The 19159-nt window shown below is 36.7% G+C and overlaps 1 protein-coding gene across 1 annotated transcript in view; it reads left to right on the top strand.

Annotated features, from left to right (window-relative positions):
- Positions 1-19159, top strand: part of Gbe1 (1,4-alpha-glucan branching enzyme 1) — a 300252-nt gene that overhangs the window by 46098 nt on the left and 234995 nt on the right. Inside the window, exon 2 of the mRNA XM_008832224.3 lies at positions 7965-8134. Coding sequence (XP_008830446.1) covers positions 7965-8134 — 170 coding nt within the window. The remainder of the gene's footprint in view (positions 1-7964; positions 8135-19159) is intronic.

Genomic DNA, 19159 nt, shown 5'->3' with positions numbered 1-19159 from the left:
TATATATATGATATGTGTGTACAACAACCTGACATCAATGATAGTCTCATTCTCTTTTTATAAGTGAGGAATCTGAGATTCTAGATCATTTAGTGAAAAATTTCAGGTCAGTGTATAAAGCCCTGGCAGTAGACACCTGCCTCCTTCTCAAGTCTCCTTGATGATGCTCTACCGTGCCTTCTATCCGATCAGTTTCACATTCTAATTAGTCTCAGACTAATTCCACACATGAAACACTCTTTTAATTTGTACCCTAAATCTTATAGTATAAATATTAATAAGAATTGCTCTATTGATGAAAACTATTTGAGTTAGAAACAGTCATTTCCAGCACTGTCAGGTTCGATGGAAATGAGAGAATGGAGATTAATCATCCACTGCTTATTCTTTCTCAGCCTTCAGAGTAGATATAGATAGAACAGAGTCATTTGCATTAGTCTTCAGTAGCCATGGTTGTTGAGAGGGTACGTTTGGCTCCTGGAAACAGATTGTGTCTTCACTGGGTCATCACATCTCCTGATTTGTTATTAACCTGTGTAGATCCACACATTTGATCTTGTTATACACACCAAAGGTGATGAATTTATTTCTTAGGGCAAAGATATTCCTTATGTAGCTGGTTGTATGGTTATACAGGACTCAAGGAAGAAGGGTAAGGAAATTATCTGAAGACTACACTTCTTTCCTATTTCTTTCTTTTTTAAAAGTATTTTATTTATTATATTTATTTTATGTGTATGAGTATTATGCCGGAATGTGTGTAAGTACACCTGTGTCGAACCCGGGTCCTCTGCAAGAGCATTCAGTGCTCTTAACCACTGAGCCATCTCTCCGGCTCCTCCTTCTTTCTGTTTTAGGCAAAATTTCTTACTAAGATACTTATTTTTCTGCACACTTTCTGTCATGCAACGGATTGAGTGTATCCTCTCATAATTCAGATAAAGATATTTGGAAACAAGTCATTTGGGAGGTAATTAATTCATAAGGGGTACTCCTCATGATTGCATTAATGCCTGTGTAAGAAGAGAGGGGAGGAGCTTGCTACAAGGTGAAGATGGCTATGTTAACTTATCAAAGCTAAAAACTTTGAAAAATACCTTCTTTTGCCACCAGATTAGCTGGCTATCCAGTTGTGGACTTTCAGCTAGAAAAATAAAGGCTAGTTTTTTAAAATTGTAATTCAGTGCTAATTAATTTGAATTGATTGACATACTATATTAGTTACTTTTCTGTTGCTGTGACAAAACGCCATGACCACAGCAACTTACAGAAGGAGGAGTTTATTTGGTGTATGATTCCAACGGGATTAGAGTCCATAATGATGGGGAGGCATGGTAACAGAGGTGGCTAGAGCAGAAAGCCCAGTGATCACATCTTCAAGCAGGCACAGGAAGTAGAGAGTGAAAGAGCCAAGATATCTGACAGGGCTTAAGAACTCTCAAAGCCAGCCCCTACTGATGTGCTTCTTCCAGCATGGCCACAGCTCTTAAGGGTTCCATAACCCTTTCCAAACAGTGCCATAAACTGGGGGCCAAGTGTCCAAATATTTGGAGCCCATGGGGGACATTCTTGTTCAAACCACCACATTCCACTCCCTGACCCTGTAGGCTCATGACCACATAAAATACAAAATGTATTTAGTCACCTTCAAAAGTCTCCATAGTCTTGACCAGTCTCAGTACTATTCAGAAGTCCACAGTCCAAAGTCTCTGAATCAAGACAATCTCTTAACTGGTAGCTCCTGTAAAATGAAAAGACAAATTACACTTTCAGCATACAATGGAACTGAATATACCCATTCCAAAAGATAGGAGTGGAGCATAGTGAAGAAATACAGGACCAAAACAAGACCGAAACCCAGCAGGGCAAACACCACATCCAGTAGCTCCATGGCTGACTTCTGGTACTTTACTCCAAAGGGCTTAGATGACTTAGCATCCCCAGCTTTACTATGTGCAACACAAATCTCTCTTTTGGACTGGTACCACTCCCTGTATGCAGCTCTCCTTGGCAGATGCCTCAGGACTCTAGCATCTCCAATGTCTTGGGATCTCCACTGCCAACCAGGCTTCATCTTCACAGCTTCATGTGATGGTTTTCTTTATGCAGGATCATCCCTGCTGCACACTGCCTGGCCTTAGTGGTTGTATTAAACTAGGATGAATGCATATCCTCTTCACTCTTGCATCTTTCAAGCCCCTACTGCCAGCATCACATTAACATCACTGCTAAGTTTGCCTGCCAGCCTGAGATGGTCCCCTGCCCATTTCATCCACATTAGCAGCATCTCTGGTCCATAGAAGTTTTCTAGGATTAGGAACCTCCTTCGGCTTTTTCCTTTCTCAAATTGGAGGCTTAGCTGGGTATGATCATGTCCTGAGGGTACACTTTCCATTGTTTAAGTACAAATCTCTTGGCATCTCTACTTAATGGCTCCAACCTCTTTATCAAAGAGAGCCTGTCTTTCAGCACATGCCTTTGGCTCCAACTTTAATCTTCATAGTGCTCTTTTTTGATCCAACTCTCATAAACTAAGATAGCTAGGAAGGAAATTCCTCAAGCAGTTTCTTGGATTTTAAGTTCACTCATGAGTACTTAAGAATGGATTCTACATTCAAGATATTTCCAGGTAAGACATGATCCATCTTGTGTGACATATCTCTGACTTTCACAACCCTTTCTTAAAATGAGCTCCAGGTCTGATGTAGGATCTAGGATGGGTGGGTCATCTTATACAAGAACAAAGATTTTGACCTGCTTCATTTTTTTTCCTTCATTTGTAACTCCCTTACTTTCTTATAATAGTCTCCCTCTAGGTCAATTCAGTCTACTTAATTTTCATCCAGTTTTTCTATAACCTGTATATTACAGCTATTATGTAATACCTAGTGCACATCATTTGTTGGCATGACTGTGTCATAGTGAGGAATAAATGAAAAGGATTCTCTTATACCTTTGGAATTTTGAAATAAAACATAAATGTTCCGTAATGATTAACATGTACATTAAAAATTAAGTGAGTGTTATAAGTAAAAGGAAAGTGGTACATTTAAAAGACTAGTAAAGTGCTACCATTTCCTTGTGGAGGACAGTCACAGCAGGTATCTACTGAGTACTTGCTGGTACTGTTGGAAGGATCCTGCTGTGCCTTTATTGATTCCCCTTGACCTATGAAGTTTCTTTCCATTTAACTTGGAGAAAAACAAGAGAAAGGAGCTTTAAGTGACTTATTTAATGTCACATAGACTGTCTGGAAGAACTAGCCTGTACTGCTTATTTCTAGGGACAAAGCTATTATTATCCAACACAGATATTCCTAATTATATGAATAATAGCCTTAAGAGTAAAGCATAAAAGATTTCCTTTTAAGGAAGAGATGACTTTTGAGATTTTACTGTAATATACCTTTTTTTTTTTCCATTAGTGATGAGATATCCCTATTGCTTTTATCTTCTGACCTTGAATAATACATATTTATATATCTTTACTTTTCCCTTTATAAAAAAGGTTAACTAATGTAGATTGCATCTGATAATATTTGCATCAATTCTTAATGTATGTTCAAAATTTTTGATCTCATATAAGTTTAGAATATGTTTTTGGTATTAAAAATTTGACCTAGTTTATAACTATCCTATAAATTCATAATAAAATATTAAGAGAGATGACTGTAGCCAGAGAGGGCACAGGCTGGATGAGCTTGCTGCACCCTCAGGCATTTTCTTTTCTGAGCCACAGTGATTTCAAAGTGGAAAGTGTATTCCTATATCAGAAGCTACAGAGCTGACCTTGAGGGAAGTCAAGATATTTAGTGAAAGTAATAGAATGCTATAATCCTGTTTCAATTGAAACTTTACTAAATGGAACATTTGAACACAGTCTTATGAAACATTTTAAGAATGATTTTTAAGCTTACATCTTAAATGCATGTTTTAAAATTATTTTACCTAGATTGACAATAAAATTGTTACATTTATTTAACTTCCTAAATATAGATCAGTAATTTTCTTTAAATTATGATATATTTGATGTTTTTTCCTAAGTCTTGATTTCTTTGTCAGTTGTTCCATACTATTTGATCATTTTATTGAATGATATTACTTATTCCATTTAATATGAAAAAAGCCTAATAAAATAAAGTAAATGTAACAAGTAGATCTGGAAGATACTAAAAAAACAAAACAAAACAAAAAAAAAACAAATAAAAAAAAACTATTCTCATGGCTTTTTAAGAGTTTTTAAGGTATTATACTAGTACCTTAACATGATTTGTTTTTCTAGGTCAGTATTTTAAGTATTTTGAAGTAGGTGCCAATGTTTAAATTAAGGTAACTTTGTAAGAATGTCTCAAATCCTTTCTGGTTGGGTAAAGCCAGCACAATTGTAGCACTGAGCTGTCTGCAGCTGTGAAAGAGGCTCCAGCTTATGGTGGACTGGTACTGAATCTCAATGCAATTTTTCTTTTTCTTGTTGCATTCAGTGTTCTGAAGTAACCATTGTCCACTGTAAAATAAAGCTATGACCAAAGTTCATGCAGCATTAATCTGTAGGTTTAAACATAAATATTTAGAAGGCAATTTGATGTCTATTTAGCAAAACAGCAGCAGTAGCTCCTCTGCTGTAGTTTGTGTCTTCCACAACCACAAACTTTTGACCAGGTTATCAATACCAGGTGTGGATTCCCTCCAAGAGAGCAGGCCTCAGAAATTTAGCTTTGTTACACCAGATAGATACATCACCTACATAGGTTGTGTAGCAAGCAGAGTCCACAGAAAGTAATATTGTTGATTACTTTTTTTTTTTTTAACCCTAGCAGCCTGCCTAGTACTTTCCTGCCCTATAAAATCTAACCATCTGAGAGGAAGCTTCCAACAAAGTTCCTGCTTGATGTATACATTTTCTGTAATTAGAGTGTTTGTCTTCAGCAATAGGGTCTTACCATCTAGTTTTGGTGGGCCACCAAGGCAGTTGCAAGAGCCTGTGTTTGGGTCCATTGTTTATAGGCTGAAATGAGGCAGACTATCATGATAGTGAGACTGTATGGTGGAGTCATGGCACTCAGGAAGCAGAGATGCTGAAAGAGGACTGGAATAAGGAGTAGCTGCAAAGGCCCCTCCCCTTCCCCTTCCTCTAGCTATGTCCTCTTCTCTGTTTCTCAGAATAGCACTACCAGCTCCTGAAGGGATCAAGCCTTTAACAGATGAGCTTGTGGGGAACATTTTAGATTCAAAGCATAACATATAAGACGCTCCTTTTTTGTAGGTGGGCTTAATTCCTTAGGAAAATATTCCAGTTTTCCAGGTCTTATTTCTCTTTATTTAGTTCTGTTTTTCAGAGTCACCAGCTACCCCTCTTTGGATCATCTTTGTCTATTTTGGATGCTGAAGTTTCCCTTTAATCATCAATTTTTTTTTCTAATTTTACTTTCCAATTGTTCACTTGTTATAATTTAAGTTTTTTATTTTATTTTCTAAATATAAAGTTTTAATAAAAATGTATAGCATGGGGCTGGAGAGATAGTGCAGAGGTTAAGAACATTGACTGTTCTTGCAGAAGACCTGGGTTAGTATCCCAGCACCTACATGGCAGCTAACAACTGTCCAGTTCTAGGGCATCTGATCAGTCTCTTCTGTCCTCTGCAGGCAATGCACGACGCAGGTGCACTTACCTTCATGCAGGCAATACATGCATACACATAAAATATAAGTAATAAAATATTTTTAAAAAATGTATAGCAAAATAAAAAAGTAGTAATTTGTGACAATAATTTTATTATCCCATTTAGCATATCCAACAAATCAGTGTCTAGTCCTTGATAGTGCAGTGCAAATTAGACATGACTGCTTCTTCTAATTTATTTAGAATAAATTGTATATATATATTTTTAATTTTTATTATTTTTATTTAATATGTATGAGTGTATTGCCTGCAGATATGTAAATGCACCCTTGTGCAATGCTCTTGGAAGTCAGAAGAGGGCATCAGATTCCCCTGGAACCGGAGTTGTGGAGTTAAGGAGAGTTGTTAGCCACCATCTGATTGCTGGGACTTGAACCAGGTACTCTGAAAGAGCAGCCAGTGCTCTTAAACACTGAGCCATCTCTCTAGCAACTATCCATTCTTTTTCTTTTTTAAAATATTTTATTTATTTTTATTTTATGTGTATGAATGTATTCCCTGCATGTGTGTAAGTGTACCCGTGTCTGGCAATGTCCATGGAGGTCAGAAGAGGGCATTGGATTTCCCTTGAACTGGATTTACAGATGTTTTTCAGCCACCATATGAGGGCTCGGAATTGAAACCATGTGCTTCACAAGAGCAATCAGTGCTTTTAACCTCTGAGCCATTTCTCCAGCTCCTGTGCATTGTTTTCTAATGATTTGTTTCTTTTCTATTTTTATGTTTATTGTGTGTGTGTGTGTTTGTGTGTGTGTGTGTGCGTGCGCGCGTGCGCTTTCGCATCTGTGAAGGTTAGAAGACAGTGTACAGGAATTCATTCTGTTCTTCTACCATGTTGGTTCCTGGGATTAAACTCAAGTCGATAGGCTTGTCAGTAAGCTTCTTTACCCACTGACCCATCTCCTATTCTGCGGCCCCCTATTTCTTTCTTGAGGTCTTCATTTACATTTGACTTCTCATTCTGTGATTTGTTATATAGTATCTTAGTTTTAATATTGTTGGATTTAAAAAAAAATTCATTTGCTGCTCAGGTATTTATTACTCAGCTTCTCAAATTTTTCATGTCCCCCTCAGTATCTCCATAAATTCATTCAGTCTTTCTGGGAATTTCATTGTCTCTACCGACCCCGAGATTTTCAGGAGGTGCTACAGAGAAATTTATGGCAATTGTCCATTACGTCTCAAAACTCTGGCACCTTCACTTTTGACCTAGACCACCAGCTTCATGGTTTATTTCTTTTGCTTGATTATTTGTTTCCTTTAGTTCACTTCTCCCCACATATAAGAATTAATTATTGAAGATGAAGTAAGTAGGTTTGTTGGTTGGATTGCTTTTGTTATTAATGCACCAGTACTGAACCTTGGAATCCTGGAGAACTAGGGGAGGATGAGAATCAGCTGTGTGCGTGCTGTGCTGGTGTCTGCTTGGGAAGCTTCAATTTTGTTTTGTTGCTACTGGCTTTTGTAATTCGATGTGAAATATGTTCATGCCTACTCAGATTCTTTAGGGCAAGCCTACACAAACTACAACCTATCCTTCCTATCTTCATGTGGTTTTGTACATACAGGTTATTGGTACATAGCCACACCCATTTATTAACATGTTGCTGTGGCCTTTTCTACTTCAGACACAGTTGAGTAGTTGTGAGAGAGCTGCCTAAGCCTTAAACATTCACTGTCTGGCCCATGGTAGGACATTTTTGTGAAACTGCTGCAGGGTAATTTTATTTTTCTTGATGATTTTGACTATTTTCATTTTCTTAGGAGTCAGAGGGAGAGATATAGCAGTTCTCTTCAATGCACTCTTTTGACATGGGAGTTGCAACTATGCTGCCATTTAAGGAACCACAGAGCGACACAACCATCAAACTTTATATCAAAATGCTTTAAACTGTAAACATTGTTTGTTGGAATAGTTTGGTTTCTTTTTATATACCAGCTCAAGTGGTAGAAAGCACTTGCCACCAAGCATGACTCCCTGAGTTTGTTTGATTCCCAGCCCTGCATGGTGGAAAGATAGAACCCACTCCCACATAGTCCACTAACCTCCCTCCACAAGCCTACTATGGCATGCATACCCCAAAATTAAATACAATTTTTGAAATGTAATAAAAATAAAAAAAGTGTTCTAAAATCCTACCAGTAGTTGCTACCAATAAATGAACTTATTTGTATTATTTCTCTTTAATTATGTCTTTTTGATCATAAGACTAATTATACTACTACTTCTAGCATGTTTTTGAAATGTAAATTTTATACTTATTTTCTTTTGTACTTTTTTGAAGGTATAAGAAGTTTAACCAGTTTTTGAGCAGCATTGGAGAGAATGAAGGTGGTATCGATAAGTTTTCCAGAGGCTATGAGTCATTTGGCATCCATAGATGTACTGATGGTGGCTTATACTGCAAAGAATGGGCCCCAGGGGCAGAAGGAGTTTTTCTTACTGGTGACTTCAGTAAGTATTTTGAAAGCATTGAAGACATTAGTATTTTATTTGTCTATTACAGACTTATTTTGCACATTAAATTATAGATTACTGATTCAAATAGATGCCTGACTTTTCAGTTACTGCCATGGGTTTTTTACTGTCATTAAATGTTTTACTTCATGTACTGTAATGTGATACAATATGTTCAAGCATTATTAACTATAATATCATATATTAGCAGTAACAACACGAGAATGATACTGTTGGTAGGAGTATTGCAAATACACTCAGCTTTGTTGCTATGCTCTAATACACAGATAGCAATTTTGGTCAGCATCGTGACATAGATCTTCCCAGGAGCACCTGCAGATGCCGAGCTGGCATCACTTTTCTTGATCTCCTTCAGCCTTACACCCTTTGTGAGTTTTCCATAAAAGTTGACACCAGTCTACTAGATAGTGTCCTTGGGAACTCAGATGTTGTTATTCTTTGTCATTTTTCTCTTATCTTCCTTTTCATTTGCCATTTACATGATTCCCTGCACTAGACAGAGTAAACACTACAGAAAAAACTAATTTCAAAAAATCAGACTTCTTAGTTATAGTCTAGTATGGAAGGGCCTACATAAATATCTTTAATATAACCTGCTACATTTTATTGTAGGAGGGTAAGTAATAACCATGCTATGACAGGGAATAAAGCTTTGTTTTGAAAGTAGAATAACTGGCTAAAATAGACATTGTTGAAACGAGAAAATAAATCTGAAAATGGTTATAAATCTTTACCACAATAGAGGTGTATGCTACTTAAAATTTGATATTGTCAAATATCTTAATTTTCCTTCAGTTGCTGTGCGAAATTACTGACCAAAACCAACTTGGGGAGGAAAGGGTTTAATTGATTTACAGCACAGTTCAGGGCAGGAACCTGGGGTGCAGACCCATGGAGGATTGCTGTGTACTGGCTTGCTTCTCCCAGCCTCTGCTCAACACTACCCACAGTGTACTGGGCCCTCCCACATCACTCAGCAGTCAAAAAATGTCCCATAGTCTTGGCCATAGGCCAACTTAGTAGAGACAGTACCTCAGGCCTCTCTTGACAACCAGGTGTGTCAAGTTGTCAACTAAACCGATCCAGCACAGCAGACTAAAAAGTTTGCAAGCTCTGTTATCTAATTTTAGACAGGTGGAAATGGCATATCTATCGGGATAGGAAATATATGTGTTGTCAGGAATTGATGACAGTGGAGTAATATAAATAAGCATGAGGGAACTGTTTGGAATGAAGGAAGTTCTTTAAACCCTGGTTGTTGTGGTGGTTATGTAACTATATCTATTAATCTAAATATATAGGTCTATATAAATAGAGTAGATTTTTCTGCAAGTAAATTATATCTCAAAGAATTTAACCAAAGTTCTAATTTTACCTATATTATCTAAGGCATTACTCTCAGGAGAAATAAAATGCATTCCACTTATATCATTCACAATTTGCAGTTATGCTGTGAAGTAAAAGAACAGTTAATGAGTTTTAATAACAGATTTTATAAACCAACGGGTAAAAATATTGCCAAATTAACATATAATGGTGATAAAAATTGCTGATATTTTCATTCCGTTGTACTATGTCTTTGAAATCTGGCTATGGCAAACTGGATTGCAGTTGCTATATTTTCATGTGTAATACTTAGCATATATTTTGATGTAGCAAAATTGTCAAAAGTATTTGGGAGCTTGTATCTAATCCTTAAAAGATTTTAGGGTTACCTCTTCAGAGGGGGGAATGTTAGAGTACCCAAAAGCCCATAAAATAAATAAATATAAGAAGAAAACAAAGAAAAGAAAAAGAAAACTGTGATGGGGAGATATGGGAGGTATTGGAAGGAAAGGAGTGGGCATGGATTTGATAAAAACACCTATATGCATGTATGAAATTCTCAATAAAGTTTTTGTAAAAGTTTAAAAAAAAAGAATAGATTCATATATGCAGAACTTTTCCAACTTAAATTAAAAATTTCATGTAACCAACAGTTTTACATATTAAATGTAATAAAGTCATAAAATGAAATTAATGTAAAATTCTGTTTGACAGTTGCATTTATCAACCTCATTTCAAGTTCTCAATGACCACTTTAGATACTGGATCTCTTATTGGCTTTCGGTTTGTTTGTTTGTTTTTTCCTTTTTTTTTTTTTTGTGGTCTTTTTGAGACAGGGTATCCCTGTAGCCCCAGCTGTCCTGGAACTCACTTTGTAGACCAGGCTGGCCTTGAACTCACAGAGACTCGCCTGCCTCTGCCTCCTGAATGCTGGGATTAAAGGCATGCACCACCATGCCCAGCTGTTTTTTTCCATTTTTAATGCTGAGAATTCAACATCCATCATAACACATGCCAGGTAGTTGCTGTACCACTGAGCTGTATTCACAGCCTGGCATTCAATTATGTTATTTCTTTTTATTTCCATTTATTATACTGTGGTTATTAAGAGAATCAAGTTAAATTCTTTCTTTTTGTGTGTGTGTGTGGTTATGCATGTGTATGGGTGTATGTGCATAATGCCACACTTGTGGAAGTCAGAGGGAAATTTGCAGGAATCGGTTCTTCTTCCACATGTGAGTTTTGAGGATTGATCTTAGGTTTTCAGGCTTGGCTGCACACACCTTACCTATTGAACCATTATGCTGGCCCATTAAATTTTTATATATGAAGATACTATTTATTTTAGTTTGCTTCTATTGTTGTAACAAAACACTGACAAAAACCAGGTTGGGGAGGACAGGGTTTATTTCACCTTCAGCTTACGGTTCATTATGGAGGGAAGACAGGTCATGAGCTCAGGGCAGGAACCAAAGTAGAGACCATGGAGGATTGCTGCTTACTGGCTTGCTCCTCTGGCCTGTACTCAGTCTGCTTTCTTATACAACCAAGGACCACCTGCCCAGGGGGTGCCACAGTGGGCTGGGAACTCCCACATCACTCAGTAATCAAGAAAATGCCCCACAGGCCAATCCAGTGGAGGAAGTTCCTCAGTTGAGGTTCCCTCTTCCCAGATGTGTCAAGTTGACAACCAAAGCTATCCAGCACCAATACCAAAACTAATACAGGAATCTGAACTAAAATGTGATACCTGTATTGGTTTTTCTCTCTGCCATATTTATGATCAAACACACAGAATAATTTTTATAAATAATAAAATATAGCAAATAACTATGAAAACTAGATTTGGTATGAATGATTACTACTAACGCTCATTTATTAAAAATGCCAGTGGTATTTGAAGAATGCAATTAAAAATTTGAAAGTACTATATTTGAGTTTAATGCTTAAATAGTAAAGTACAATAATTTTTATAAAAAATGAATTTAAAATTTTGTGGTCCATATTAAAAAATATATTTATTTATTTGCTTGTTAATTTTTTCTTTGAAAAATTTGAAGAATGCGTTCTGATTCTATTCACCCCCTATTCTTCCTTCTATCACTTCCCAGATCCACACCTAACTTCTTACCATCCCCAACCAGAGCAGTTTCTACTACCCATGCACACCTTCAGGCAGGGCCATCCACTGGAACCTGGTTGTCTTACTAGGTGCCCTACCCTTAATGAAAACTGAGTCTTCCTCTCTTAGCAGTTATCACTTGCCAGTATAGCTCCTCATTTAGGGATGGAGCTTTGTGATTATCTCTTCCCTATGGTAGACTTTTCTGGTTTGATATTGTCTAGGTCTTTGTATGTGCTTTCACAACCACAATGAGTTCATATGTGCAACTCCCCTATTGTGTTTAAAAAACACTTTCATTATAGTTATCCACTGCCTCTGACTCTCGCAATCTTTTTGTCTATTTCTCCTGACATGAACCTAGAGCCTTAGGAGGAGAGAGTGTAATATTATTGTCCCATTTGAGGCTGAGCACTCAGTAATCTCTTATTCTCTGCATGGAGAACAGTTTTGTGTCTCTGTGTTAATTACCATTGGTCATAGCCACAGCTGGCCTGCTGCTCTGGGACTCACTATGTAGAACAGGCCAGCCTTGATCTCACAGTGATTTTCCTCCTGCTGGATTAAAGGCATGCACCACCACTCCTGGCTACTGAATGGACATTTTAATAAGTCACCAGGACTCATTTTAAAACTGTTTATTTAGTAGACTAATAATAGGTTCTTCCCTAGGGGATATTATCTTTCTAGCTACATATTCTTGACCCTGATTATGGAGCCAGGCATGTGTTCTGTCTTGTAGAGCAGGTCTTAAATCCAATCAGAAAGTGATCGGTTTCTCCCATAACATTAGTGCCACTAGTACACTAATGGCATATGTTGCCAGAACACTTGTTATTTTAGCTTGCAGGGTTCAGAGATGGATAACATTGTCGAACACTTTCCTCCTCTTGTAGTTTGCACAGTGCCTTCCTGTACTGTGAAAGCTAGCTAGTAGGGACAAAGCTTCCAGGTCAGTACAAGCTTGATTTCTCCCTGTTCTATGTCACTTCTTCAGCAATAGGGTCTTATCATAAAATTCTGGAGGTAGATGGTATCCAAGAGCAATGGTAATAGCCTATAATGTTTAAGGGTCTGTGGGACCTCCAGTGACAAACAGTTCTAAAACAGACAACCCAGTCCTGGCATTAGGCCTTTTATTTGATAGCCTCTCATGTCTGGTGGCAGGGTATTGACACCTGTTAATACTGTAACTCCATTTAAACTCTTTTTGTATAATATGTTATAGGAAGCCTTATAGTAGTAGGTTTCCATATGACTTTTTCAAAGGTTTTTATTGTTATTTATATTTTTGTGTGTATATGAGTATATGTGTGCTTGCCCATGGTGTGTGTGGAGGTCAGAGGACAATCTATGAGAGTTGGTACTTTCTACCGTGTGGATTTCAGGCTTGATGGCATGCACCTTTACTTGCTGAGATCTTGCTCCAACCCCTGTAGTCCTTATTTTTAATGTGAAGAAGTCCTATGCTGATTTTCTCTTTTTCTGTTCAGTTAACTTTTAAAATCCCACCTTTTTTAAAAGTGTATTGCCCAATTTTTAAATTATTACCTATCCTGGAGATAGCATTCAATCAATGATTATTTAATATAAAGACCTGTAATAATTAATTTTTTTGTTGTTGTGATAAAAATCTGACCAAAATCAATTTGGGGAGTAAATGGTTTAATTTAGTTTTACAACTCCCAAATGTCACAATCCAACATTAAAGGAAGTTAGAGCAGGAGATCAAGACAGAACTTGGATGTAGGAACTGAAGTAGAGACCACAGAGGAAGACAGCTTACTGTCTGTTGGCTTGTCCCCTCTGGCTTGTTTGACTACTTATACAGTCCAGGCCCACATGCCAAGGGATGGCACAATTCACAGTGGACTGGGCCCTTCTTTATTAATCAGCAATCCAGAAAATGCTTTCCTGAGTGTCCATAGACCTGTTTGATGGAGGTATTTCCTCAGTTGAGGTTTTCTCTCCGCAGATAACTCTAGCTTGTATGAAGTTGACAAAAACTAACCAGCACAAGGCCATGAGGATTATCAGATTTATCAGTGAGTCTTTGTTTTTCCTTTATAGTAGGAAAGCTTAAGGTACATGAAATTATGTTGGGATATAGTTAAGAACAGACAATATTTTAGAGAAATTAAAAGTTTAAAGTACTGTGTTTTTTTCTTTGTTCTGTAGTGTATCAGGGGTTTAACTTTTAAATATATGTTGAAATATCACCTAAAGAATATATTGCTTTTTTACCTATTTTCATGGATTAAAAAAATAATTTGGCTTAGGCTGTCATCATGGAAATTAAAGAATACTTTTGTGTACATCTCTTTTCTACCCTCCAGAGATAATATAAAGCAGTCATTTAAGAACCAGCAACAAACTACCTTCTTTCTGCTAATGGAAATTTACTATTGAGTTGACTTGACAAAGGAGGTTTTTCTTCATTCACTTTTTATCTAAGTGATTAGCTTGAAATTTAAAGTGTTACAGTTAAATTTAAAGTGTTAAAAATTTATAGTTAAATTTAAATTGTTAAAGAATGTGTAGAATTTAAATTAAACAATAAATTAAACTTAGGACTTATGATATAAGCCCTGAATCCTGGCTACCTGGAAGACTGAGGCAGGAGTATCACAAGTTCAACTCTCAAGGTAAAATGAATAAATAAATATGTAAAGGGCTGAGGATATAGCCTAGTGGTAGAGTACCTGTCTAGCATGTGTGAAGCTCTAAGTTCAGTTCTCAGTATGAAAAACAGCATATGCAGACTTTAATTCTGTATTATGGAAAATTATACCTATGATTAGAATACTTTAGCATAGTCTTATATTTTTTCTAATCAGTTTAAATGTTGACAATACTATTTTATTTTCAAAGCTTATTCACACTTTTTTGTTTTATTTACAATCTGACTTTAGAATATTTTAGGTAAAGGTGCTTTGAGAAAAGAACTATAAATGCTTTTTAAGAAATAAATTGCTATGAGTTGGTGTTTGAAATGAGAAAGGCTTTGAGTTTGAAAATGCAGTTGAGCTCTCTAAACACATTATCTCATCTGGCTCAGTGGGGAAAAGGTGATAATCTTCATCTTAAGTGCCTGGCTGGGTTGCTTTGGGTCCTGACCAGCTTGAAAATGTGAAACATTCTGTACTGCATATAGTCATGTCTGTTGAGAAGATAAGTTTGCAAAGGTGTATTTTTCTTATTAAGAAATAAATATTAATTTCCAAAGACATTTGAGCTTTGCAAAAAAAAAAAATGTTTTGTCTAAACTGAGGAAAATCTTGGTTTTGCAATCTGTATTTTAAAAATTTAATTTCCTTCTTCCTTCCTCCTCTAATTCTTCTTCTCCTCTTCCTTCAGTGTTTCTCTTCTGTGATGTGTGTATGTGTGAATGTGGGCCCATTCATTCTGTGGTTTGCATGAAGGTCAGACTACAGCTTTGTGGAGTTTATTTCCTCCTTCCACCATGGAATCTTGGAATTGAACTCAAATAGACTTGCTCAGCAAGTACCTTACTAGATGAGCCATCTCTCTGGTTCACCATCCATGTTTTATATATAGGTGTAATTGAAAAACGACTTCACATTTTACAAGGTACATATATTTTTCATTATTTGAAATAAGAGGAAACAATCCTTTTCTTTAACTTTTAAAGAGGCAGCTTTTTGTTGTTGTTGGTTTTTCATCTCCTGGTAACAAACTACTTGCTATATAGACCAGGATGGCCTCAATCTCACAGAAATCTGCCTCTGCCTCCAGAGGGCTGAGATTAAAGGCCTGAGCCTCTACTCTATGCCTAAAGAGGCAGCTTCTTAAAGCATCTACCAGATGATCCAACAACCCAAAGAATAGCATGAGATTCATTATCAGCTAGACTCTCACCACCCGGAGAACATTCCCATGCTAACTAGAAACTACTTCAAAAGTAAGAGATGGACCTCTTTGAATCACCTGCAATACAGTGAAGACTCCTTCTTGAGAAAATTAAATGTTTAAATTATACTAGGAATTTTGGGACTAATTGTTGTCTCAGGTTGCTTAATAATTGAAGAAGCCTAGCTACTTCTTAGTATCAAGTTGATAGTAAGACAGAGAGGCAATAAAGTAAATTATGTGTCAATATAAAAGTAATTGGGGTCCAGAAAGATGGCTCAGCCAGTGAAAGCACTTGCTGCATAAGCCTGATGACTTGAGTTCCATCCATGGAACCACATGGTGGAAGGAAAGAACTGATTCCTGAAAGTTATCCTTTGACCTCTAGAAGTGCACTACTGCAGGTATGTGTCCACGAACATACACAAAATATATAAATAAATCTTAAAACTTAAAATTTTTTCTATATAACATTTCGGTTAGAGTCAGATACACAGCAGCCATGCCCCCTCGCCAAGAGGGTCTTTGAAGTCAAAAGCAGATTTCTCTCCACTGTTTGGCCAACACAGCAGGCTTCCCCTTTGATTTCTAAAGAGGGAAGGTTTTAACAGTCTCCCGCTCCCACGCCCCCCTGCCAAGGGAATCTGTCCCATGTGTTCCTTTGCTAATAAACTCTATCCTGCTGGAGTTTTATCTCTGTCCTGGTGCTTTCTCTTGATCAACCAGATTCATCCATCATCCATCATCCATCAGCTACTTCATCTATCAATTTCGTTTACAATGACCATTTCTAGGAGCTGGGTACTTTTCAAATAACCCAAAATGTCTGTAACTAGACTGACCTAACCCCCACCCCCACCCCTACACTATGTTTTTGTTTTGCTTTGTTTTGTTTTTTGACAGGGTTTTACTAGTCCCAGCCCACTAGGAAGTCACTAAGTGGGCAAGGCTGGCCTAGATCTTGTAGAGGCCTGTCTGCCTCTGCCTCTGCCTCCTGAGGAGGGCCACTATGCCTGGAGTTACACCATGATTTTTACACCCATAGAAAAAAGAATCTACTGATATTTTTTCAGAGTGAGACAGATGCTCAGAGGACTTTTACCTGTGTTTTCTGAACTAAATTTGTCATATAACTTTCCTTTTTTACATTAACCAAGAAGTTTGAAGAATCATAAGGGCCTTCATGTGTCTTTTCTTAAAGTTTTATTTATTTATTTTGTTATTATTATCATTATTATTATTGTTGTTTTTTGTTATTTTGAGACAATATCTTACTCTGAAGGCCAGAATGGCTTTGAACTGTTTATCCTCCTTCCTCAGCATCCCAAGAACTGATATTATAGGCTTATGCTTGTCTATATGGTTCTTAACCTGCATTTTATTTCTGAATAAAGTTTCTTAAAGTGTGTTCTATAGATCAGTGTGATGTTTGTGCATTGGAAACAGTTTGTAATGATATTGTCAAAAAATTGGAATAAGTATTTTGGAGTTTTGATAGTGATTTGACAGAGTTATTTTATTTCTGTTGAATCTAATGATAATATTAAAATTGAGTCCTAAATTTTGAAAGCCTTTTTTTGTTTGGTTTTCAAGTAATCTTCCAAATTTTATGTAAAATCTAGAATAGATTTGAAGTTTTAAAACAGGGTAATTGGTTCATTATCATAGTTTGAGAAGTACAGATCTGAAAAGTAGTGATTATATTGATTAACCGGTCTATAAGTCTTTTGTGATTGAACATGGCAATTCTGAAATCATCTGCTTTTGCTTTCTCTTCCTTCCCTTATTTTATGACGGCTTCAGTCAGTTCTCAGTGTAGTCTGGCATGTTACAAACAGTTCCAGCGTTTTAACAGCTTATAACAACAAAGGCTTCTTTTTGCTCATGTTGGCTTCAGTTGTTAGCTGTGGCTCTGCCCCATGTGTCAGATTCTTTGTAGAATCTAGGATAATGGGAGAAACCTCTACGTAGGACATGCTGATCTCCTGAGAGAGGAGAAAAGAGCAGCAGAGGAGACCTGTAATCATTCTAAAAGCTTTGGCTTAGGTGGCAAATAAGATTTGCCCTTTCCTTTCATTACTCACATAGTCCAGACCAGCTTTATGTAAATGGGTCATGAAAAAGAGTATAGTTTTATGGAGGCTCTCAATAGATTCAGGCCAATAATACCACCTCCTAGTCCCTTAATGACAGAGATACATTCTGAGACATGTTTAATTAAATTACCTTGGTTTCATAAGAATGTACCTCCTCAAATGAAGACAACTATGAAATTACTAGACCATATAATATTAGCCAACCACTGTTGTATGTGTAGTCTGTTGCAGTCTGAAATGTCATTATTCAGCACACGACTATATATATGATTCCAAAGAAAAGTCACATATTGGTATAATGTCAAGTGTAAACTTTGCAGATTTTGTTTCAGTCTAGGAAGCACAGTCTTTTTGGTAGAGGGGAAGTTGGATATCTAGAAGAGTGCTCCATGTAGATTTCTTGGCTTCTACTGACTTTATGGAGTGTCAAAGGAATCTTTTGCCAGGCAGACATTTTCAACTCTCTGTGAGTTTTCTGTGGACCTCTGTGCATTGTTCTGTGGTTTGCCTTCAGTTTGCTTTTTGGAATTTTGATATTTCCATAAAGCAAGGTTTTAGAGCTATTCTGGGAACTCTTTGACAGAGGGGTGGCAAATTTCTAGGTAGGTCAGGAAAGCTTTGGAATACTGTTTACCAAAACAGTGCCCCTGCTAAGAAATGGCCTCTGTTAACGCCTGTGACTCTAAAATAAGCAATGAGCAAAAAGAGATTTCCTAGGAATTTTTGTGTACTTCCTCTCACTTTCCAACCTGATATCCATTCTGTTATCACTATTCTCTATTTACTAGATTTAATGAATTTACTTTTGCTTTACAGACACAACTGTAGATAATGTAGAGTGATTCCTATAGGACTTAGTATTGAGAATGGGCTTGTGTCTACTTACATGGGTGCAGTTCTGCTTCTGCCCCCTCCATATTGTGCTTATTGTGAAGCAAGCCAGTTCCCCACCATCACCCCACGAATGCTAATTTTTCTCATTATTATTCTATAACACAATATTATATAAAATGATGAACTACAAGTATGACAGTGAGGAAATTTAGTGAGTATTAGGGAAATCTCAACAAGGACAACTTGGAAGAATTATTTTAAATTAAGTATGCATAAGTGAGCTGCAAAAAATATATATTTAACCAAATTTCATGTGTTATTTATTTTGCATGCATATCGTAGTTTTAGTTATGTTTCACTTGAGAGGAAATTGGAAGCTATAAAAGTTGTACCACATTTATTGTTTCATGTAAGGAAGATGTCTCAAAATCCTCACAGAAGATCCCAATTCAAAGACATGCATTTAGTCTTCCATCAGAAGATAGGTGAATATATGCATATGTTTATGTTTCAAATTTAAAAAAAATGTTTTTTACTTGTTAACTTTATACCTGTGTATATTCTTGTGAGTATTTTCTCTTTCCTGCTTTAACCAATATTTTCAGTCTGTGTGCAAATTTTGGCCCCATTTTTGATGGATCACAGTTTTGTTGGGATGCTTAATGGAATTATTTTTATAAGAACGCATCCATCCTAGAATTTTAGAAGATTGCTGTTAGAGTGTTAGAGACCTTAATGCTGGAAGGGAGGTTT

The sequence above is a fragment of the Nannospalax galili genome, unplaced genomic scaffold, assembly GCF_000622305.1.
Source record: "Nannospalax galili isolate Female #2095 unplaced genomic scaffold, S.galili_v1.0 scaffold293, whole genome shotgun sequence".
NCBI classification, from domain to species: Eukaryota; Metazoa; Chordata; class Mammalia; order Rodentia; family Spalacidae; genus Nannospalax; species Nannospalax galili.
Note: the sequence above shows the minus strand (reverse complement) of the source record. Positions and strands in the feature narration are given on the sequence as shown.